Source organism: Cryptomeria japonica, chromosome 8 (assembly GCF_030272615.1).
Source record: "Cryptomeria japonica chromosome 8, Sugi_1.0, whole genome shotgun sequence".
NCBI classification, from domain to species: Eukaryota; Viridiplantae; Streptophyta; class Pinopsida; order Cupressales; family Cupressaceae; genus Cryptomeria; species Cryptomeria japonica.
Genome location: NC_081412.1, coordinates 533,972,419 through 533,991,986, shown reverse-complemented (window position 1 = coordinate 533,991,986; position 19,568 = coordinate 533,972,419). Strand labels below are relative to the sequence as shown.

At 35.8% G+C, this 19,568-nt stretch overlaps 1 protein-coding gene across 1 annotated transcript; it reads right to left on the bottom strand.

Annotated features, from left to right (window-relative positions):
- Positions 1 to 14,994: 14,994 nt before the first annotated feature.
- Positions 14,995 to 18,916, bottom strand: LOC131027706 (WAT1-related protein At5g07050-like). The gene is made up of 7 exons (XM_059210491.1): positions 18,735 to 18,916; positions 18,367 to 18,480; positions 18,058 to 18,286; positions 17,592 to 17,750; positions 17,320 to 17,471; positions 17,136 to 17,232; positions 14,995 to 15,411 (listed from the first exon to the last, which is right to left on the bottom strand). The coding sequence occupies exons 1-7, from the start codon at positions 18,914 to 18,916 to the stop codon at positions 14,995 to 14,997; spliced, it is 1,350 nt and encodes a 449-aa protein (XP_059066474.1).
- Between the last annotated feature and the right edge of the window lie 652 nt (positions 18,917 to 19,568).

Sequence of the window (19,568 nt, the reverse complement as noted above, 5' to 3'; positions counted from 1 at the left end):
ACCTTGAAATAACTTTGCTTGAAGAAGTTAAAAAGGATCAAATAGGCAAAGACAATAGAGAACAACAAGATACCAATTAGGAGGATAAAATAAGTGATAACTTGGAAGGAGAAATACAGGTGGTGTTACAGGACAATGAGGAAGTAGATTTGAATCACATTACAGATAACACAAACAAAGACTATCTTAGTAGCGACTATGAAGAAGCCCAGAAGTGTTTGATCCTTGGCTCGTTGTCGGGATCACAACAATCTGTGGAGATGGTGAAATCCACTATCCAACAATCACTAATGATCTCACTACTTAATGATAAGTGGGTTGAGGTTGAAGATGTTGACCAGAAGATAACCACCCAGAATACTCAAGAGGAAGATTGCAATACAAATGAAGTAGCACAATGAAAGAGAGGGGGTAAAAAATGGCCTAAATCTACCCCTCATGCTAATCAGTCAAGAAAAGAAATTGGCCAAAGCTGACACAGGTTTTAACCCATTTCCTCTAGGAAGGAAAAAAGAAAGCCAGATCAGAGATCAAGAGGCAATCAGGAATATAGCGGATGGTACTTAAATGACCATCCATGAAGTATGTTCCCTAGTTATAAAATGAAAATAGTTTCATGGAATATACGTGGACTGATAAATGGGATGTTCTTAGAAATTTAGTCAAAGAACATAAACGGGACATTGTTATTATCCAAGAAACAAAAATGACTAAAGAGAAAGTAGAAAAGATTAATCTTTTTAAGGATGGGGAAGTTGTTGGTGCAAGCTCTGATGGTGCTTCTAGGGGCATTGCCATTTTCTAGAACCTTAGGCGTGTTTCTAGGGAACTTGTCAAGCAGGATAGCAATCTAGATTTTATCAGGTGTCATCACATTGGTGACGACACCTCTTTACTACTTACCAATATTTATGCCCCTAATAATAGACTTGGTAGAAGCAATTTTAGGAAAAAGCTAGAAACTATTCGGGTTCTTTACAAGGAGGATATGTGGATTGTTATGGGGGATTTCAACACCCCTCTCCGAGACAATGAGAAATTTGGAGGTGTCCCCTCACAGCTAGAAAGTAGAATGGATCTTTTCAACTTTATCAACAACTAGGGTCTGCATGATATTGAGCTCCAAGGAGCCAATTTTACGTGGATGAATAGGAGGACAGGAGAAGATCTTATTCAAGTTAGACTTGACATGGCCCTTATTTCTAACGAGTGGTTTAACCATTATCAGTTCTCCCTCTCTGCTATCTCTAGGATAGGTTATGACAATTTCCCTATGATTTTTGTTGCTGATAATACCATTGTTAAAAGAAATTTCTCGTTCAGATTTGAAAGGATGTGGCTGGACCACCCTAACCTTGTGCAGGTCATTGAAAAGTGGTGGTATATTGATTTGAAAGGTACTTCTATGTATAGAATGGCGAAAAAATTAAGGAATGTGAAGGACAATATTAAAAAATGGAACAAGGAGGTTTTTGGAGATCTGTTTGTTGCCAAGACCAAAACCCAGCTGGAACTCAAGGAAATGCAGGATAAAATCCAAATGAGTGGATACAATGAAGTATCAATCAGGGAGAAAATGAAGTGTTGGTAAAGTACCACAATATTATCAAAAAAGAGGAAGAATTCTGGAAACGAAGGTCTAGATCTCTATGGTTTAAAGCTAGGGACAAAAATACTAGATTCTTCCATATGACCGTAATGAAACACAAGGCTGTTAATATAATCTCGAAGATGAGAATTGGGGGAACTGAAATAAGGAAGGATGATGAGATCAGGAAGGAAGCCAGGAACCTTTTTACCTCACTTCTTTCGGTAGACTCTGCTCTGGATAGTCACTCCTAGAGTGGCATCCTTGAGATTATTCCTTCAACTGTTAATGAGGATCATAACAAGGGCTTGGTGGTCATCCCTTTTGAGGAGGAAGTTAAAAAGGTAGTTTTTTCTTTTGATGGGAACAAAGCCCCAGTCCCGGATGGGTTTCCGTTGTTCTTCTTTCAAAACTTCTGGGACATCCTCAAAGTTGATGTGGTTAAAGGTGTGTAGGAGATTTTTGGGGCTAGAATGATCTTAAAGGAACTCAATGCAACTTTCTTGGTTTTGATACCCAAATTCTCGGGGGTTGACTCTATGGATAAGTTCCACCCGATAAACTTATGCAACTCATTCTATAAAATTATTTCTAAGGTGGTGACAAGAAGGCTACTAAGGATTCTTCCTCTGATCATTTCTCCCTAACATAATGGATTTTTTCTCGACGGCCAAATCCTTGAGTCTATCATTGCTATCCTTGAAAACATTCATTCACTGGTGGATTCGAAAAAGAAAGGATTTCTTATGAAGCTGGATTTGTCTAAAGCCTATGACCAAGTGGACTGGAGTTTCTTGGGTAAGGTGCTTGGAGCTTTTGGTTTTGGAGTTAGGTTTATTAAAATGATTGATCAACTCATCTCGACCCCGTCTTTTTCTATCATTGTCAATGGGGTGCCTTCCCCCTTCTTAAAAACTTCTAGGGGTATTAGGTAGGGGGATCCCATATCCCCTATACTCTTAATCATTTTGGTTGAATGCCTAGGTAGATTTATCAACAAATCTGTTTCCTTGGGGCTTCTCTATGGTATATCACCACCCTCTTCTAGTTTTAGAGTCTATACTCATGAACAATTTGTTGATGATACCATTTTAATGGGATCATCCACTATCAAAGAAGTGTCCAATCTGAAGAACCTTCTCAACACTTATAGCTTGACCTCAGGTCAAACCATCAATTGGGAGAAAAGATTTTTTTTCTTCTTCAACACCCTGGAGGACAAAAAAATAAGGATGGCCCAGATCCTTGGATGCCAAATTGGTAAGCCTCCTGCTATCTACCTGGGCCTCCCCTTGGGATTGAAACCCTCGAAGTTGTTTTGGAATAGTCTTGTGGATAGATTCAGTAGAAAGCTGGCTGGTTGGAAAAGTCTAGCTTTTAAAATCTTCTCTCCAGAGTCTTCTGGTGTATGCTTTAAGCCTTCTTAAAATCCTTGGCAAATTTGTTGATGCCATTGAGAAAATCCAGAAAGCCTTCCTATGGTTTGGAGTTGAGGAGAAGAAGAGAATGGCTCTCATAGCTTGGACAAATGTGTGTAAACCCAAAAAGAGAGGGCGTCTGGGCTTAAGGAATATCAAAACTTTGAACAAAACTCTTCTTGCCAAACAAATTTTTAGAACTTATCAGGGAAAAGGAGAATGTAATGATAAGGCTAAGTACTTATGGAAAGTTCCCACCATTGATGATTTTCTAGTCTCTGATTAGATACCAAGCGGTTCTTTCATTTGGAATAGTGTTATTCAGGCTAAAGGTATTGCTAGTCTCGACAATGTCTGGGCCATAAGTGATGTCAAGAAAGTGGACTTTTGGGAGGATGATTGGATTGGTGGAGCCCCTCTTAATAACAAGGCCTCTCAGATGCTCATCCAAAATTGTAAGGATAAGATTGGTGCTAAAGTGGTTGATTATTGGAAAGATCAAAAGTGGGTGGACCTTAGATCTATTGATGCCAAACTCAAGTAGGTAAATTTAATGATCAACCGTGTTGTCTTAAATACCAGAAGGGAAGACCACATGGTGTGGAGTGGGACTTCCTTAGGGATTTATTTGGTCTCTTCTGTTGGCCTTTTACTAGCTCAATCCCAAGACCATACTCCTTGCTGGGCTAAGGCTTGGTATCGAGGTTTGATTCCTAAAATCAATATTTTTTTGTGGATTCTTTTGCAAAATAAGATTCTAACTAATGATAATTTTAGAAAGAGGGGCTTTTTTTCCCCAAATATATGCTATCTCTATCTTAATAATGAGGAATCTATGAACCACACCTTTTTACACTGTCCTTTTACCACTCCTATTTGGGGGATGTTTTTTCAAATGTGAGGGTTGAATTGGGTTTTCCCAAAGGAGTTGCAGGATTGTTTCAGAAGCTGGCATTATTCTACCAATAACATCACCATAAGAAATCTGTGGAATTTTTCTTTTGACCATATCCTCTAGGGGATATGGAAAGAGAGAAATAATAGAATATTCCAGAATGATATTAACAACTTTGAAGTGGTGTGGGTCAAGATAAAAAATAACTGTGTTGAGAATGTGATGGCCAGAGGGGTGTATTGTTGTAGCAATAAGGAGGACTTTGATGTTCTCAAAAGATGGAATATTCCAGCCTTTTTGGGCTTCAACATCAACCAAATCAATAGAAGATTGTGTTGCTGGTCCTTTCCCCCCAATGATTTCTTTAAGGCCAACTTAGATGGCACGACGAAAGGAAACTCGGGACCTGCTGGTTGCGGTGGTGTTATTCGAAATGGGGCTGTCTTTTGCACTGGGGTGGTTGCCTATCCCTTGGGAATTCAGAACAATCATCTAGCAGAAGCTATGGGCGCCCTTCAATCAATTAAATTAGCCTTTAATTTAGGGGTCAAAATGCTATGGTTGGAAGGCGACTCTAAAAACACTAAATTAATTGCCTTCTAGGTAAACATCAACCTTTGTGGACTATCAAAAATAGCATAGATTTTGTCAGGGAGTTGCTTCAGGGGTTTAAAAAATGCCACATTTCCCATGTTTACAGAGAGGCCAATAGGAGTGTTGACTGGGCTGCCAATGAGGCAGTATGGAGTGAGAAAATTATTACCTAGAATGGCAAAAGAGAGCTACCATGTGCGGCACATGATATCTTAACTAATGAAAGATTTCATGGTAAGCAAGGTCAGATTTGAAATCATTTCCCGAGGTGTAAGGAAAGTCGTGGTAGCATGAGCTAGTTTTGTAGGCAGCCGAGAAGGAGGTACAATAATCATTCCAAGTTCACTTCGCATGCTTTATGGGTGTTTTTCTCCCTCTTGAACAAAAGAATTAGAAACTCCTACAAAATTATGGTGGTTTCTCACAAAATGTTTGTAGAAAAAAGGTATCGGTTGGAAATTATAGATAATTGCTATCAATAGCATTATCGGTGGAAAACAAAAGAGAACGAAGGCTACCACCATTGATAAATGGAGGAATTGTCTGCAGGTCTGAGTGGTACTTCAAGCTTCCAAGATGACTAATTTTATGGAGCACATGCAGGGGAAATGACTTGAAATTATGAGAATCTTCAAGAAGGGTTGGAACAAAGTCACATTAACCATAGGCAATAGGAAGTTCAAGGTGACTGAAACTATGATTGCAGAGGCAACAGGTCTTTCGATAGACAGTATCAAATTCTACGTTGACAGAAAGATTTCAGACGCCGACGTGAAGAAATTTCCAAAGGATGAGGAGGAGAAAGCTAGAGTGGTGAAGGGCAACCATACCTACTTCTCACTAAACGTAATTAATTTAATTTGGCGAAGGGTTTTGGTTTCTATAATGGAATTTATCACTCTCAATGATAGATACACTAGGGTTTACAACTACCATTTTGTTTGTCTTAATCACTTTAGGTATGGAGATAAAATTTCTATTCCATATTATCTTTTCTACGCCCTTAATGCTGGGATCAAGGATGCTATATCCAACCCCAATATCAACCCAACAATGCATGAAGGTTTCATGGTGATTCTGTATAATCACATCAAGAACAATCCTATCCAGTTGAATATAGCTAAGGTCTTCGAGTCGGAAGAGGATTTCGATGACTCTGATGATGAGGAAGGTGAAGGCTATGACACAAAAGCTGAGACAGAGGATGACCCCTAAATTGCTGGGTCGAGTAGGAAAAATAGAAAAATAGAGCATGGGAAATAGAATAAAGGGTCAGCCAAAAAGAAGAAGAGAGGGGAGGATGAGGATAGCTGATATGAGGAGGATAATGAGATTGACAATGACATGGATACTCAAAGTGAGGAGGTCCAAACCCTCATGAGCCAGAAGCAAAAAGGGAAGACTCCTAAAACTAAGGATGTGGGAACCAATGACCAGTCGCCTCTCATGACTAAGTCTAAGGATAAGGGCCTGATGGGGGAGGATATGGGCATGAAAGAAGTTCAGAGCTATGATGTCAGGGAGGTGGGATTGGAAATGAATCTTGAAATCGCAGGTGACAAGACCTAGGAAGAGAATCACTTGGATATTGACCTCTGCATCAATAATGGCATGGATATCTTCAAACAGGTGCTCCTCTGGATGCAAAAGGAAATCACTGGCATTAAATCCAAGTAGGCCCAGGAAGCAGGGAAAATCAAGACTTTACAAGCTTTAGGCTCAGGTAAATTCAATTCCCTCCCAGATTGTCTTAGTGAGCTTACCAAAGCTATTGGTAATGCAGAGGAGATTATCAATGCTAATCGAAATAGCTTTCTTAGCTTGGAAAACAGAGCAGGGGCCACTGAAAAAAGACTTGATGGAGTTGAGAACATGCTCAAAAAAATTGGTGAGAAAAGTTATAAGATTCTTAAGGCTACCTTGACTAGTATGAAGGCTCTTATCAATAAGCTAGAGAATGACCATGGGGATAAGGATGCAGCGGGTATTATTGAAGTAAAGGACAATACCCTAGATGATAAGGAAATAGGTCTTGGGAGAAGAATGAGGGCAAGCACTAAAAAGATGCAAAGCCACAACAAGGAAATTGAGGAAATCAAGCGGGCACCTAATAAAATGGAACAACTGGAGCTAGAAGCTGCTGAAATGCTTTAGAACTTAACCTAAATCTGGGCTTCTGTTGGTCCTTTTTGGTTTTTGACTTGCTGTCTCTTGTTTGCTGGTGTTTTGTTCGTCATCTATCTTTTCTTTGTGTGTTGTCTTTTGTGTTTTGTTGCGCTTTAATGTAAATCTTTTGATCTTTTGGCTGTAATGAGTTTCAAGGGCCCATCAAAACCTATTTTCCCATATTCAAAAACATCGAAGGATAAGTCACTTTTTCACACATAAACCTCTCTTTTATAATTATGACATAACATCGACACCTAAACTAGATGACTATATCACCTATATACATAATTTATCAACCTTGATAACAAGGTTGGCTAAATCGTCAACCGTCGATTGCAAAATTACATCACATGATACAAAGATCGACCACCAGACCAATATGATGATTTACATAGTATAACATGGTCCTAATTCAAATTCCCAAACTCACAACTCCACTAGAAATCATGCCAAGATCAACCGCAACATGCTACACCATCAAAAATACCACATAACACAAAAATCAATACCGGTTGATGAAAACCACCAAAAAATCACACAATAATCAATGTGGATCTCCAAAAAAATAAGGACATGACTAGTAAACACCAATAAGCATGTTAGAATCATCTGGAACAGTTGCACCAACACCACTTTTCAAATCTTCATCTGTCAACATCTAGAAGCTCAAGAACACAACCAATCAACAACTGTCACAAAGAAAGACAACTTGCAGAGCACCAAATCATGAACCATATGAAATGAAGATACACAAGATCATCCAAAATAATATCCCAAAAGCTCAACATCGGATTTGATCACACAATAATATACTAGAGGAAATATCAACCTTTGAAAAACAGTGATAAACAATCCAATACTACAAACCGGATTAGAAAATATTTCCAATCACACCGAAATAAATCATTGGAATATGTTGACATCAATGGCAACAACATATCCTAGCAATAGCAATGACCAACAATATTCAACAATATCTTCTTTTGGCATTGATGTCAACATATGAATGTGAAAAACAGTCTATGCAAAGAAAGAAGATATCACCAACAAACTCCCCCTAAGATCAAGACTTAGAAATATTTTTTTCACATGAACTCTCTCCCCCTTTGACAAAAATGCCAAAGATCTCACAACAAAAAACATAAATTTCTCTCCCCAAAACATAGACTACTCCAGCAAAGGAGCAACACCAACTCATCAATCTAGATAAAAAGATAAAGCTCTGAAATCCACTGGATTGATGCAACTCAATGCATCTAGTTCTCACCAAGAGGGGTAGATACCCCTAACTTGTCTCTTAAATAGAAAAATGTATCTGTAGGCAAAGGTTTAGTGAAAATATAAGCTATTTGCTCCTTTGTAGATACATGCTCTAGCTCCACCTTCTCTTCACTTACTTGCTCTCTCAAGTAATGATATTTGATTGACACATGTTTAGTCTTTGAATGTCACATTGGATTCTTTGACATGTTGATAGAATTGGAATTATCATAGTATATAATAGTAGGCTCATCATGAGTAATTTACCGGTAACACCTTTATTGGAACATAATGGTGAACTAGTTACCTTGGCAATGGAAATGATCATAACTGAACTAGTAACACCTTTACCAGAATAGAATGTTGAACCAACTACCCCGACAATATTAGAAAATTCAATAGTAACTGAAGATCAAGGAAGAGGAACAGAGAGCCAGAAGATTCCTAGGTATGTAAGGCTGAATCATTCAAAAGATCAGATAATTGGACAAGAAGATGGTTGGTAGCTGATGAGGTATGTTTAATTTCTCAAGTTGAACCAGTATTAGTTATTGAAGCTTGTAAGGATGAATGTTGGATGAAAGCTATGGAAGAGGAATTGGATCAGTTAGATAAGGACAACACATGGTCTCAGATGTTATTGGAACTTGACTTGATTGGTTTGCAATGGATATTCTTAGAAGGAAGGAATTGATTATGTTGAATCCTTGCTCCGATAGATAGGATTGTCAGATATTTTCAAGGATTATCTGGTATGGTTTTTGTATTATGATGACTTTACACTATGAGAATGTTTAGATGCGGATTGGGCTAGAGATACAGGTAACTAGATAGGCTCATCCGGTGAATCTTTCTTTCTTGGAAAGAAACTTGTTTCATGGATCGACAAGAAGCAGTCATGTACTTCTTTATCTACTGTTAAAGTTGAGTATGTTGCTGCTGCTACTAACTATACACATGTTCTATGGTTGAAGCATATGTTGAAGGATATAGAGCTGGATTGTGATGTATCGATAGTTATTCATTGTAATAACTTTGTTTCTATTGACATATCAAAGAATCCAGTATTTCAATCAAGTATAATTTTCTAAAGGAGTAGGTGGAAGCAAATGAAGTCAGATTGGTTTGAGGAATAATTTGAGCATTTGAGAGATAGGTTGAGGTTTTCTACCCTTAGAACCCTGAGTGATTCTATTTTATATCAGTTCGGTGTGCATTATCAGAGCTATTATTCATTCTGGATTGATGTGGTGATGCTACTACTCAGGGGGAGTAGTTAGTTTTGTGATTCGGTGGTTTATGATTTTGCTTTGATATTTATGTTAGATTTTTGACATCTATGTCAAAGGGGGAGAGATATTCATGTGAAAAACATAAGGAGTTATATACATTAGGGAGAGAGATACTTATGTGCAAAGCAGATCTTAATAGAGATATCAATCTAAGGGGGAGATTATTGGTACAAGGAGGAGGAACATAATTTCAGATTGGTTTATCCCATTGGGTGAGTTTTCTTCAGGTCTATGGATGGTTAATTGCTATAGAGACATCTCTTTCAGTATCTCATTGTCATATCATATTGTGGGAGATTGTTGGTTGTCTTCCATTGGGGTAGACTTGTTTGGCATTTCTTGGCACTTGGATGTTTTTCACATCTAGTGTTTCCATCAATGCCAAAGGGGGAGATCGTTGGCAATTTGGAGGAATTGATTATGTGTTGCATTGATGTCAACACTAGTTGCTTTGGTTGTTTACCAGTATTTGATTGGTCCCGATAGGAGGATTGGTTTCTGGTTGGTAAGATCATGTTGATCCGGTATGATCTAGTCTGTGGAATTGGTTTGGATTGGTTATTCATGTGTTCCTGATGTATATCACATTCAGTTGATTCGGGATTTGATGATCTAGAAGCTATCACTTGTTCTGGTAAGCCTTTTGGCTATTGGTGAGGGTTTCACTGACAAATCTTTGTTGAAGATCTTTTGATGTATCTGATAAGTGGTGTTGGTGCAGCTTCTAGAAGAGATTCAGGATTTTGATGGTTATCTTGTTCGTGTTCCAATTGATCAGTGGTGTTGCAGTTTGCACTAGACCTATCCTATTCTAGGTTATGTTATCTAATTTATGGTCTGGTTTTTGTAATGTTTTGGAGGATGTTCCTGATGAGTTATCGATTGGATTCATTGATTGGTTTACATGGTTTTCGGCCTAAGCCAACTTGGTTGATCATTAGATTATGGAGGTAAAAACCCACTTTTTGAGGGAGATGGAAAAATCAATAAAATTTTATTCAAAAAAAATTAAAATAAATATATTTAGAATCTACAAACAAGATGTTACAAATCACTAGTCTACATCATCTTCAAATTATTAATGATTTAAAAGTTATATGTGTCAGAAAGTGAATTTGTTTTTCAAAAAGTTCATCTAAGAGTCAAAGTTGGTCAAAAAGTGGGAACCATTATTGTGAGTTCACCATAGAAAACTGATTCATCCCCCCCTCTCAGTGTTCTTGTCCCAACATATCGGTTGCCTAGTTGTAATCTACTGGATCCCTTCCATAGCTTGCAAAGCCCTGAGCATTGATTCTAATGTTCCTTGACATGTGGTCGACCTTTCCCTATGATCTACAATTCATCCTTTGGATTTTTCGGAGGAATTTATTTGGCAAAGGCCGACCTTATTATTTTTACACGTTAGGTCTTGTTCTTCAACAATTGATCTTTTTTGATCAATTAGATCCCTTTGGATCATATAAATAATTGTAATTTAGCATTAAAATGTAGTTAAGGAAGAGATAGAACATAGAAGATAGATCCTAAGATTTGAGGTCCCGGTTGTGACCTATTCTATAATCAAGCATGTTTTTAGTAGGCCAGTGAGTCAGTTTCTGTAACCGGATTGGTACTGGTTGATTGTAAACAATTTTCATGATATAATTCATTCAGTTTTGCATTGCCTCCATCATATCCTTATGTTTTTGTTGTGTTTACTCTTGCTGACTGACCCAAATTGAGTTGTTTGAGGTCCCTCCTAACCGGTGACTGAACCATATTGATGGGCTCCTTACAGTCACTTGTAGTCACCTTGGTTAGTCAATGCCATCCATCTGCCTGGGCAGTTGGATTCAACATGAAACTTCTTACAAATGTGTAATATGTAAGTTTAACATCTTTAAGTAAGAAACAAACTTCTTAGTTAGACCCAACCACATAGTTTTTCTCTATAAAATTGTTGTGATGCTCAAGAATTAATTAGAGGAATGTGATGTTTTTAATGAATTCAAGGAGTGGTAGTTATAGGGTTTGGATATAATCTTCAAGGATTATGCATGAAGACAAAGGGACCTATATCTGCTACTGATTTCTTTCCATTGGGTATGATTATAGAATCTATCATGGACTCCATTATTCTTCATCAGAGAATCTATCTAGGCAGGTTTGTTGTTTTTTGCATATTTTTATTTGAAAAACAATGTATTAATATAATATGAAGATGTTTTAATGTAATTCTATGCATTGGAGTGTGCTAGGAGGAGTTGTGATTATAATAGGATTGTATGGTGTTTTGTGGGGCAAAGTGAAGGACATAAAGCTTGCAAATATGCAAACTCGTGGGGAAGCAAACATGGATAGTTGATGTTGATGACCATTCATAGTACAAGTCACTAACTACGTTTTGTGTCTTTATTCGTTGCTGATTGTTGTTACAAAGAAAAATAATAAGATATGAAAGTCTGCAATACGAGCATAAAGAAAAGAAAATGTGTTTTTATCTAATTTTCTAAAATAAAGTGGAGACTTTTTTTAATCTAATTTTTGTGTACTTGATAAACTTTAGCTTAACCCATCAATTATATAAACTTTTTTATAAAACATAGTACAATCTCATGTAATAGAGATTCTCTGGCATGTCACACTTTGTGATTCATCCTCCGGATGAAAGAGAGGAACATAAGAATGAAATTGATCATAGAGTGTGATCCCAAATGTTGATGCAAAAAGACACACAATCTTACATAGAAACAGTAGCTATCAATATTATGGATTGTGGAAAATTGATATCTTTGAATTAAAGTTTTCACTAAAATAATTAATGCAAGTGATTCTACATAAAATTTTAGAAACCGAATTAATATTTTATAATATTTATTGAATCATTTAATTGATTATATTATTTAAGATGTATTTTTAATTTTAAGATATATCTTTAATAAAAAATAATGAAAATTATTATTTATTTACAAATTATATTATTGTAAAATCTATAAAAAAAATATTACTATTGTTCTAGTATATTTATTGTAAGTTGCATATTGTGTTGGGATATTAAATTTTATAAAAATAAAGTCATCATATAAAATATATAAAAGAAAATATCATACAATGATAAAAAATCACAAAATAATTAACATAAATAATATAAATATATATTTAGTAACATCAAAAGTTGCCTGAATTAATTGCAAATATGTAAAGATATATTGATGTGTACCTTAAAAAGAATTTTTAATTTGGTAAGAAAAGGATCTCACTAATTGTAAACATTTATTCTACTTATATATAATAAAAATATTTGATGCATAATAAAGGTTGTTTTATATATTTCATTCCCTTGGTGGAAGTTCCACTAAATATTTGTTTAACAATTTATTTAATTCTACTTATATATGATTGAAACTATGTGCTAGAATATGATGCATAATAAAGGTTATTTTATATATTTCATTCCCTCATGGAAGTTCCACTAAATATTTGTTTAAAAATGTATTTAATATTGAAGGGGATACCCAAAAAAAGCTAAATCTTGGAAAAAATTACCATTTGCTGATATTTTATTTGGAAAATTACCAACATTTGTTCATGGTTCTGCTGTCTTTAAAACCATATGGAAAGCTTGGGTGTCCTCGAGACACTGTATCTCTGATAACTCCTTCCACACGGACAGCCTTCTTCATGGTGAGAGATCCATATGGTGGAATCTGTACCATCAAGGAAAGCCTCTTGCCCTGACTCAAGGCTGCTCGGCTAAATTCTGGAATGAAGCAGGAATTTCCACATTCATTGATTTATTTGAAAATGACTGCCTGGTCAGTTGGGAAGAGTTAAAAAATAAGTACAATCTTCCGGCAGCTCATAAAAAAACTTACTGCATGTTAACTAGAGCTTGCTCGAATATCCCTTCCAGATGTTTCATTGACTCACACAGATACAGCAATAGCAAGTGCACTGATGGTACCTTACTTTATAAAGTCAAAGCTAAAAATATATATAACTACTTGAATTATAACCCTGATATTATAAAACATGTGAATAACTTGTGGTATACTGATCTGGAGATGATGGATTGGAGTAAAATCTTTAATAGAATCTGGAAATCTCCTATTGATCCCAAGATCAGATGTTTTAAATGGCTTCTGATGAATAACAGACTCCCCATAAACAGGTACTTGATGTCTAATGATCTCTGTTATATTTGTAATAAACCTGAATCTATTAGACACATATTCCTTGAATGTAAATTTGCAAAAAAGATTTGGGCCTTATGTGGAATTACTTACCCTAAATACATTGATGTATTTGAAATTGCTACTGGATATATACATGGTCTTAAAAATGATGCTAATATGTTATGGTTCATTATCTCCTCTAACATTCTTTGGCAGCTTTGGAAATGTAGAAACGAAGAAAGATTTCAAGGTGTGCATAGATCTCTTACTGAGTTGTACTTAAAACTCACACTTCTTAAAATTTCTTCGCAGGTTTATATCACAATGATGTTCGAAAGAGAAAAACTTAGCAGATTCCTCAAAATGGGACACTCAACAATGTTCGTGTTTGAAATGAAGGATGGGTACGACTACCGTAGACACATGAACAACATGGCACTCTTCAACAAAACAGTGAAAAAACTGCACAAGGAGATTACCAAAAATAAAAATGCGACTGATGATCAGATAAAAATGATTGCTCAAGTACAAGCCAACAAAAGCATCGCTTGGATGGAAGGGCCTCTTGGATGGACTGCTTGGGTTGAGCAGTTTGAGGATTTACCTCATTAATTCCTTACAGTTTACCGATCCTATGTAAATTGTGTTTCCGTATGTAATATTTTTTTTATACTCAGTCCTTTTTGGTTGTGACTCTCTCTCCGTGTGAGGCTTGCCTCCGGAGTTGGTGTCTTCTTGTGAACTCTTCGTACTGTTTCTTACCTTTTTTGACTAATCTATAATTAATATAAAAAAAAGGGGGTTTGTATTCTCTTTTTTTAAATGAGTACAACTTGTTAAACTTCTATCTTATTATATTTATAAAATATTAATAATGACTAAATTACTTCATTTTATTTTTAAAATATGAAAATAGTCAAATTCAATTGTATAGATAAAATTGATTAATAAATTTCTAAATATTTTTTCCTTTTTTGAAAGCAAGGCTTTTGATCGGAGCATCCAATTGGCAGAAACAAGGGTCTTAAACCCTCAATAGGATTTCATTCTCAGAACAAAGGGGTTTGGAAAAGTACCCCAAACTAGAAACCAAACGACAACCCTTGCACTGACTAAGTAGTGAAGGAAACAAAAAACTGACTACGGTTTTTGAAAGACAGCCTGCAATGTTTTTCCTACAAACACAACAAAGTGAACCACCTCAATAGGTCGATTTGCAATAGAGCCTCCATGAGATCTGAAAAACCATAAAAAAAGGTCCCTCTCCACCCATTAATCAATTAAACTATAGCACATCCTCCATAGAGAGCGACCAGATCAAGAAGTGCAGGGAACAAAAGTGGCAAGTGTCAAAACCCAAGAGGATAGAATCCACCAAAGGAAGTCATAATTCATCACCGGTATGGGCACAATAGAAACAAAACACACACTGGTTAAGTGTCCGTAACATAACCAGCCCTCATTGTGCAACTAGTGTCTATCCACAAATAGTAATAAATAACTAACACCAAGAGAAAAGCCATCAACACCTGAAATAGACACAACCTCGAAACACCCCTAACAACCTCCACCCCTAGACAAAATAGAAATCAAAACCCCAACAACACCCCCCAAGAGTCCACTAGATAGGATTACGAGCCAGGTTGCTAGTCGACACAAAATAAAATGAACTAGAAACAAAAAGCCCAAAAATGGTAGAGGGCAAACTAACATTACTGACCACAAACCCCTGGGAGGCCAAGTGAAAGAGCCCCACATCACACCGGAAACCAAAGAAAGGTCTCTCTACGACCCGGGTAGGGAAGGCACAACAAACATAGAGCATATTAAGCGGAGCCCACCAGCCAGGCGAGAACATAAAAATCCACGACTGAGCCACAACATCCACGCTGGCAGAAAATCCACCTGTCTGCATCACCAACGAACAAAGCATATAGGATCCCCACAAACGCGGAACAGAGGGTTCAACATCACCATCCAGAGTTGAAAGGGAGAGCGTTGTTCGAACCAGGCCATAGACCCCAGAAACAAGGGGATCCTATAATAGGGGCAAACACCAACCGAAGACCCATGAAAAATCCCCTCCGTCTGAAAATAGATACGGGAGGGAAGAGACCAACATGGTCCTCCAAAAAATTAGAAAAAAGAATAGGGGAATAGGAAAAACTTTCCCCACACAACAGGGAGCTAGAGCTGGGCAACCCACACAGGAGATAACCCAAATCTAGCCAAATTAGGCTGGATCACCATCCTCATTCAAATCCCTGTCCTCTTCTGCATTTGCATCTCCCCCAAATACCCTAACCCCACATCTTCTCTCACTCTCCATTCTTTAATTATCAATTTTTTTTTTGGTGATCTTTGAGCTAAGGCCAATTCTTGACTGGCACTTTGTATATTGATTTGCAGAAGAAGTTGAAGGTAGAAGCATTTTCTTTAAGTACTTCTTGATGGTAGAAACATTTTCTTGATGTACTTCATTCCTTAAATCTTCAATTTAATTTTTTCCATTTAATAGTCTTATGTGCAGCAACATTATCAAACAAACTTCGTGGCAGAAGCATTTTCTTTGTTATCCAAGTGTATTTCATATGTGTTCTTATTATATTCATTTTGTATCTTCATTTTTTGAGTTGTTATAGATGGGGTGCCCATTTCCAAGTGTATTTCATATGTGTTCTTATTATATTCGTTTTGTATCTTCATTTTTTGAGTTGCTATAGATGGGGTGCCCATTTCTTTTGTATAGATGGGTGCCCATTTCTTTTATTTGTATATGTCAAATCCCAAATAGTTGGTGACTAGAAAAAAAATGAATAAAATAAAATAATCATAAGTAGCCAAAAAAAAAACATGGGTTCTTGAATACATATTATAGTATCCTTTGCAACTTTCACTTTATATTATTTTTAAATCTACATAAGTCTTTATATTTAATATTTGATGTTATTTTATAGTGTTCAATTTAATTAAACTTTACATTTTATTATTTATATATTCTTTTATTATAATAAAATTTCAATCCAAAAAAAGAATTTAATATAGATAAAATATAATATAATTTTATATGCTTTTTTTTATTATAATTTTTAATTAAATTAAATATTAAAATCCACACCGAAATGCAAGTGAAGTATATTCAAATCCAGGGAATAGTGATATCCTATGATATTGGTTGAACGGACATTCATAATAATGAATAGAGCAGGAAAAAGTAGACAAAATGGAGGCAATTTACATAGGGAACGAACCCAGTGCAAAAATATGATACAACATTTGAAATGTGATTTTGAGTTGTACTTACCTGCAACTCATGAAGATAAAATGAATTAATAAATATCTATCTCAAAAAAATATTACAAATATGATTATGGGTGCCGGGTGGTACTTCAATATAAATCATGAAGATAAGATTCCTTGCATATCTATCTGACAGAATATTTAAAATATGGTTTTCAGTGGTACCTTAATGCAATTCACGAGAAAATTGAAGGTAACTTATAGAATATATTTACTGTGTAAGAGACAGAATATTTGAAATCTGATTTTGGGTCCACCTTCATATAATTCGGAGAGACAAAATGGATTCATATCTGTATAAAATAAAAACAAACTTCCTATAAATTCATCATTTTAGGTCACAGCTTCCTGCAACTCAATGAAGCATGCAAAAGGTCTGAATAAATAAAGTACATCTGTCACTGAATTGTGATATGCAGGATCACAGTTTTAACAATTTAGTCAGCATTTTGTATATCAAACATCGACGTTTGCGTCCTCACGAGTTTGTTCTGTGTCCTTCATTTTGCCCCACAAAACGCCGTAGAATCCTATTACTATTACCACTGCTCCCAGCACGCTGCAATGCATAAACTTAAATTAAAGAAACTTGTAAGCTATGTTGTAATACTTTTATTCAAATAGAAATTAGCAGAAAATAACAAACCTGCCCAAATAGATTCTTTGATGAAGAATAATTGAGTCCATGATGGCTGTAATTACCATTCCCAACGGAAAGAATGCAGTGGCAAATACAGGGCCTTTTGTCTTCATGCACAATCCTTGTAGATAACATCCAACTCCTGTAACTATCACTCCCTGAATTCATCAAAAACATCACATTCCCCTAATTAAGTCCTGGGTATTGCAACAATTTTATAGAAAAAAAAAATGTGGCTGTCTATAATGACGAAGTGATCAGGAGGCTATTAAACTTACAGAATAAACAGCCGTCAAAAGCTTCATGTCGAATCCAAGCGCCCAGACAGATGGATGGCGTTCAATAGCCCAAGTGACTACAAGTGACTGTAAGGAGCCAATCAAGCACACTAGAGTGGTAAGAGAAAGTTGTGCAGGATAACTCTTCAGAACCCAAGCCTGAATTCACAGTCCAAATAGATTAAATTATATTAGAACCAGAAGGCATGGGAATAGATGGTATATATTTGGGTCATTCTTAATCTCACACACTAAGTAACATATTAAGTTTAAAGAATGTTAGTCAATTCTGAATGTGTAACATTTTTAAGTATAGAAATGTATTATTAGTGTAATATTAAGCTTAAAAAATGTCAGCCAACTCTTAATGTTTAACATTTTTAAGCCTACAAATGTAAGCTTAATGTATGTAATTTAAATCGTTTCATATATTTATAATGTAAAATTAAAAAAATCAAATTATTACCTGAAGAACAAACAGTGAAGCCCAAGAAAGGATCATTGCAACTAAACAAAGGCACCCTTTGAAGATATCCTCATTACCATGATCATGAGTCTTCAGATGGTGATAATGCCAAGGCATGGGAACAATCGGTCCATTGTAGAAAGTCATCACCATTGCCCCACTGACGCACACTAATGTTCCTACAATTTTTGATTGACTGCGTATCTTCCGAATTTGTATTTTCTCCATTCTACATAATACAAGAAATTTCAGTTTCAAGACTTAGAATACATAATATAAAATGATATGCAATAGTATTATCATAATTACCTGAAGATGAGAGCAATAAAAAAAGTGGTAACGGGAACCAAGTTAAACATAGCGCTCCCGAATGTGGGAGAAGAAAATTCTAAACCCACGTAATAGAAATTATTACTGACTGGCCTGCAAACATCAAATACTCTGCCATTTTAAACCTTGTTAAAACAGCTAAGGGCAAGTAAATGAAAGAAACGGTTTATATTTACCCTAAGAGACCAAGAACAAAAAATTGACAAAATATGGGAAAAGTGATTTTTGTTCGCAAATTCCTGCATGTCAATCATTGGAACGAGCTATAAATTAGTCAAATATAACTTAGAAGCAAACAAAAAAAATCTTTACTGTAGAAACATTGGCTTCTGTAAACAAAGATATACCTTTCAAGAAAAAAAGCGAAAGGAGCAAAAACTATGGTGGCGAAGATGTTCCTGTACACTGCCAGAACAAAATGATTCATTCGGTCGTTCAAAGAAATTTTGGTCATTATGGAATTGCCTGCATAAGCAAATTGCAAGATCGTCATTGCTAGATAAGGCTTTGTTTGCTCAAACATCCCCATTGCTTTTATGACAAGTCCTGTGTTTCACATTGTGCTTTGTAATTCATTTTATAGCACAATATACGCACATTTATAAATAAATGAAAACCGACAATGAAATTTTGAAGTATGTCCATGCTTTTTAAACATTGTTTCATTTTTAGACCATCCACATTTCTCATTGTTGACCTCCCTTGAGAATAAAAATGCGGTGAAACAAAATGAATCCACTCATGAGCATGACTGTTGGATAATGAGGTCCAGCACATGACTTGAAATAAAATAGTAATGTCAAGCATGACTGTTGGATAATGATGTCTATCACGTAACTGGAACTAAAATCAGTAATGTCAAGTATGCAGTTGGAGTTTTTAGTGTTTTTTTGGTAATTTTTTATAGATTGTAACTTTTATATTTAAAAGTTCTTTATGCATAAAAATGCAAGGCTATCATTGTTGTCAAGTCTGATCTAAATTGTTTGTAAAGAGAAGATAAGACCTCTTTATAAAGGCATGATGTAACTATTTTGAATTGATAAAAATATGTTTATTTGTGGGTAAAATCAAATTCTGTTTGTTGTTGCAAATTCTTTATTTGATGTAGTAGACAATGTTTATTTGCATGTATTTCAAAAGCTACATTTGATTTAGAGGAAGAAGATTAGGGACCTGCA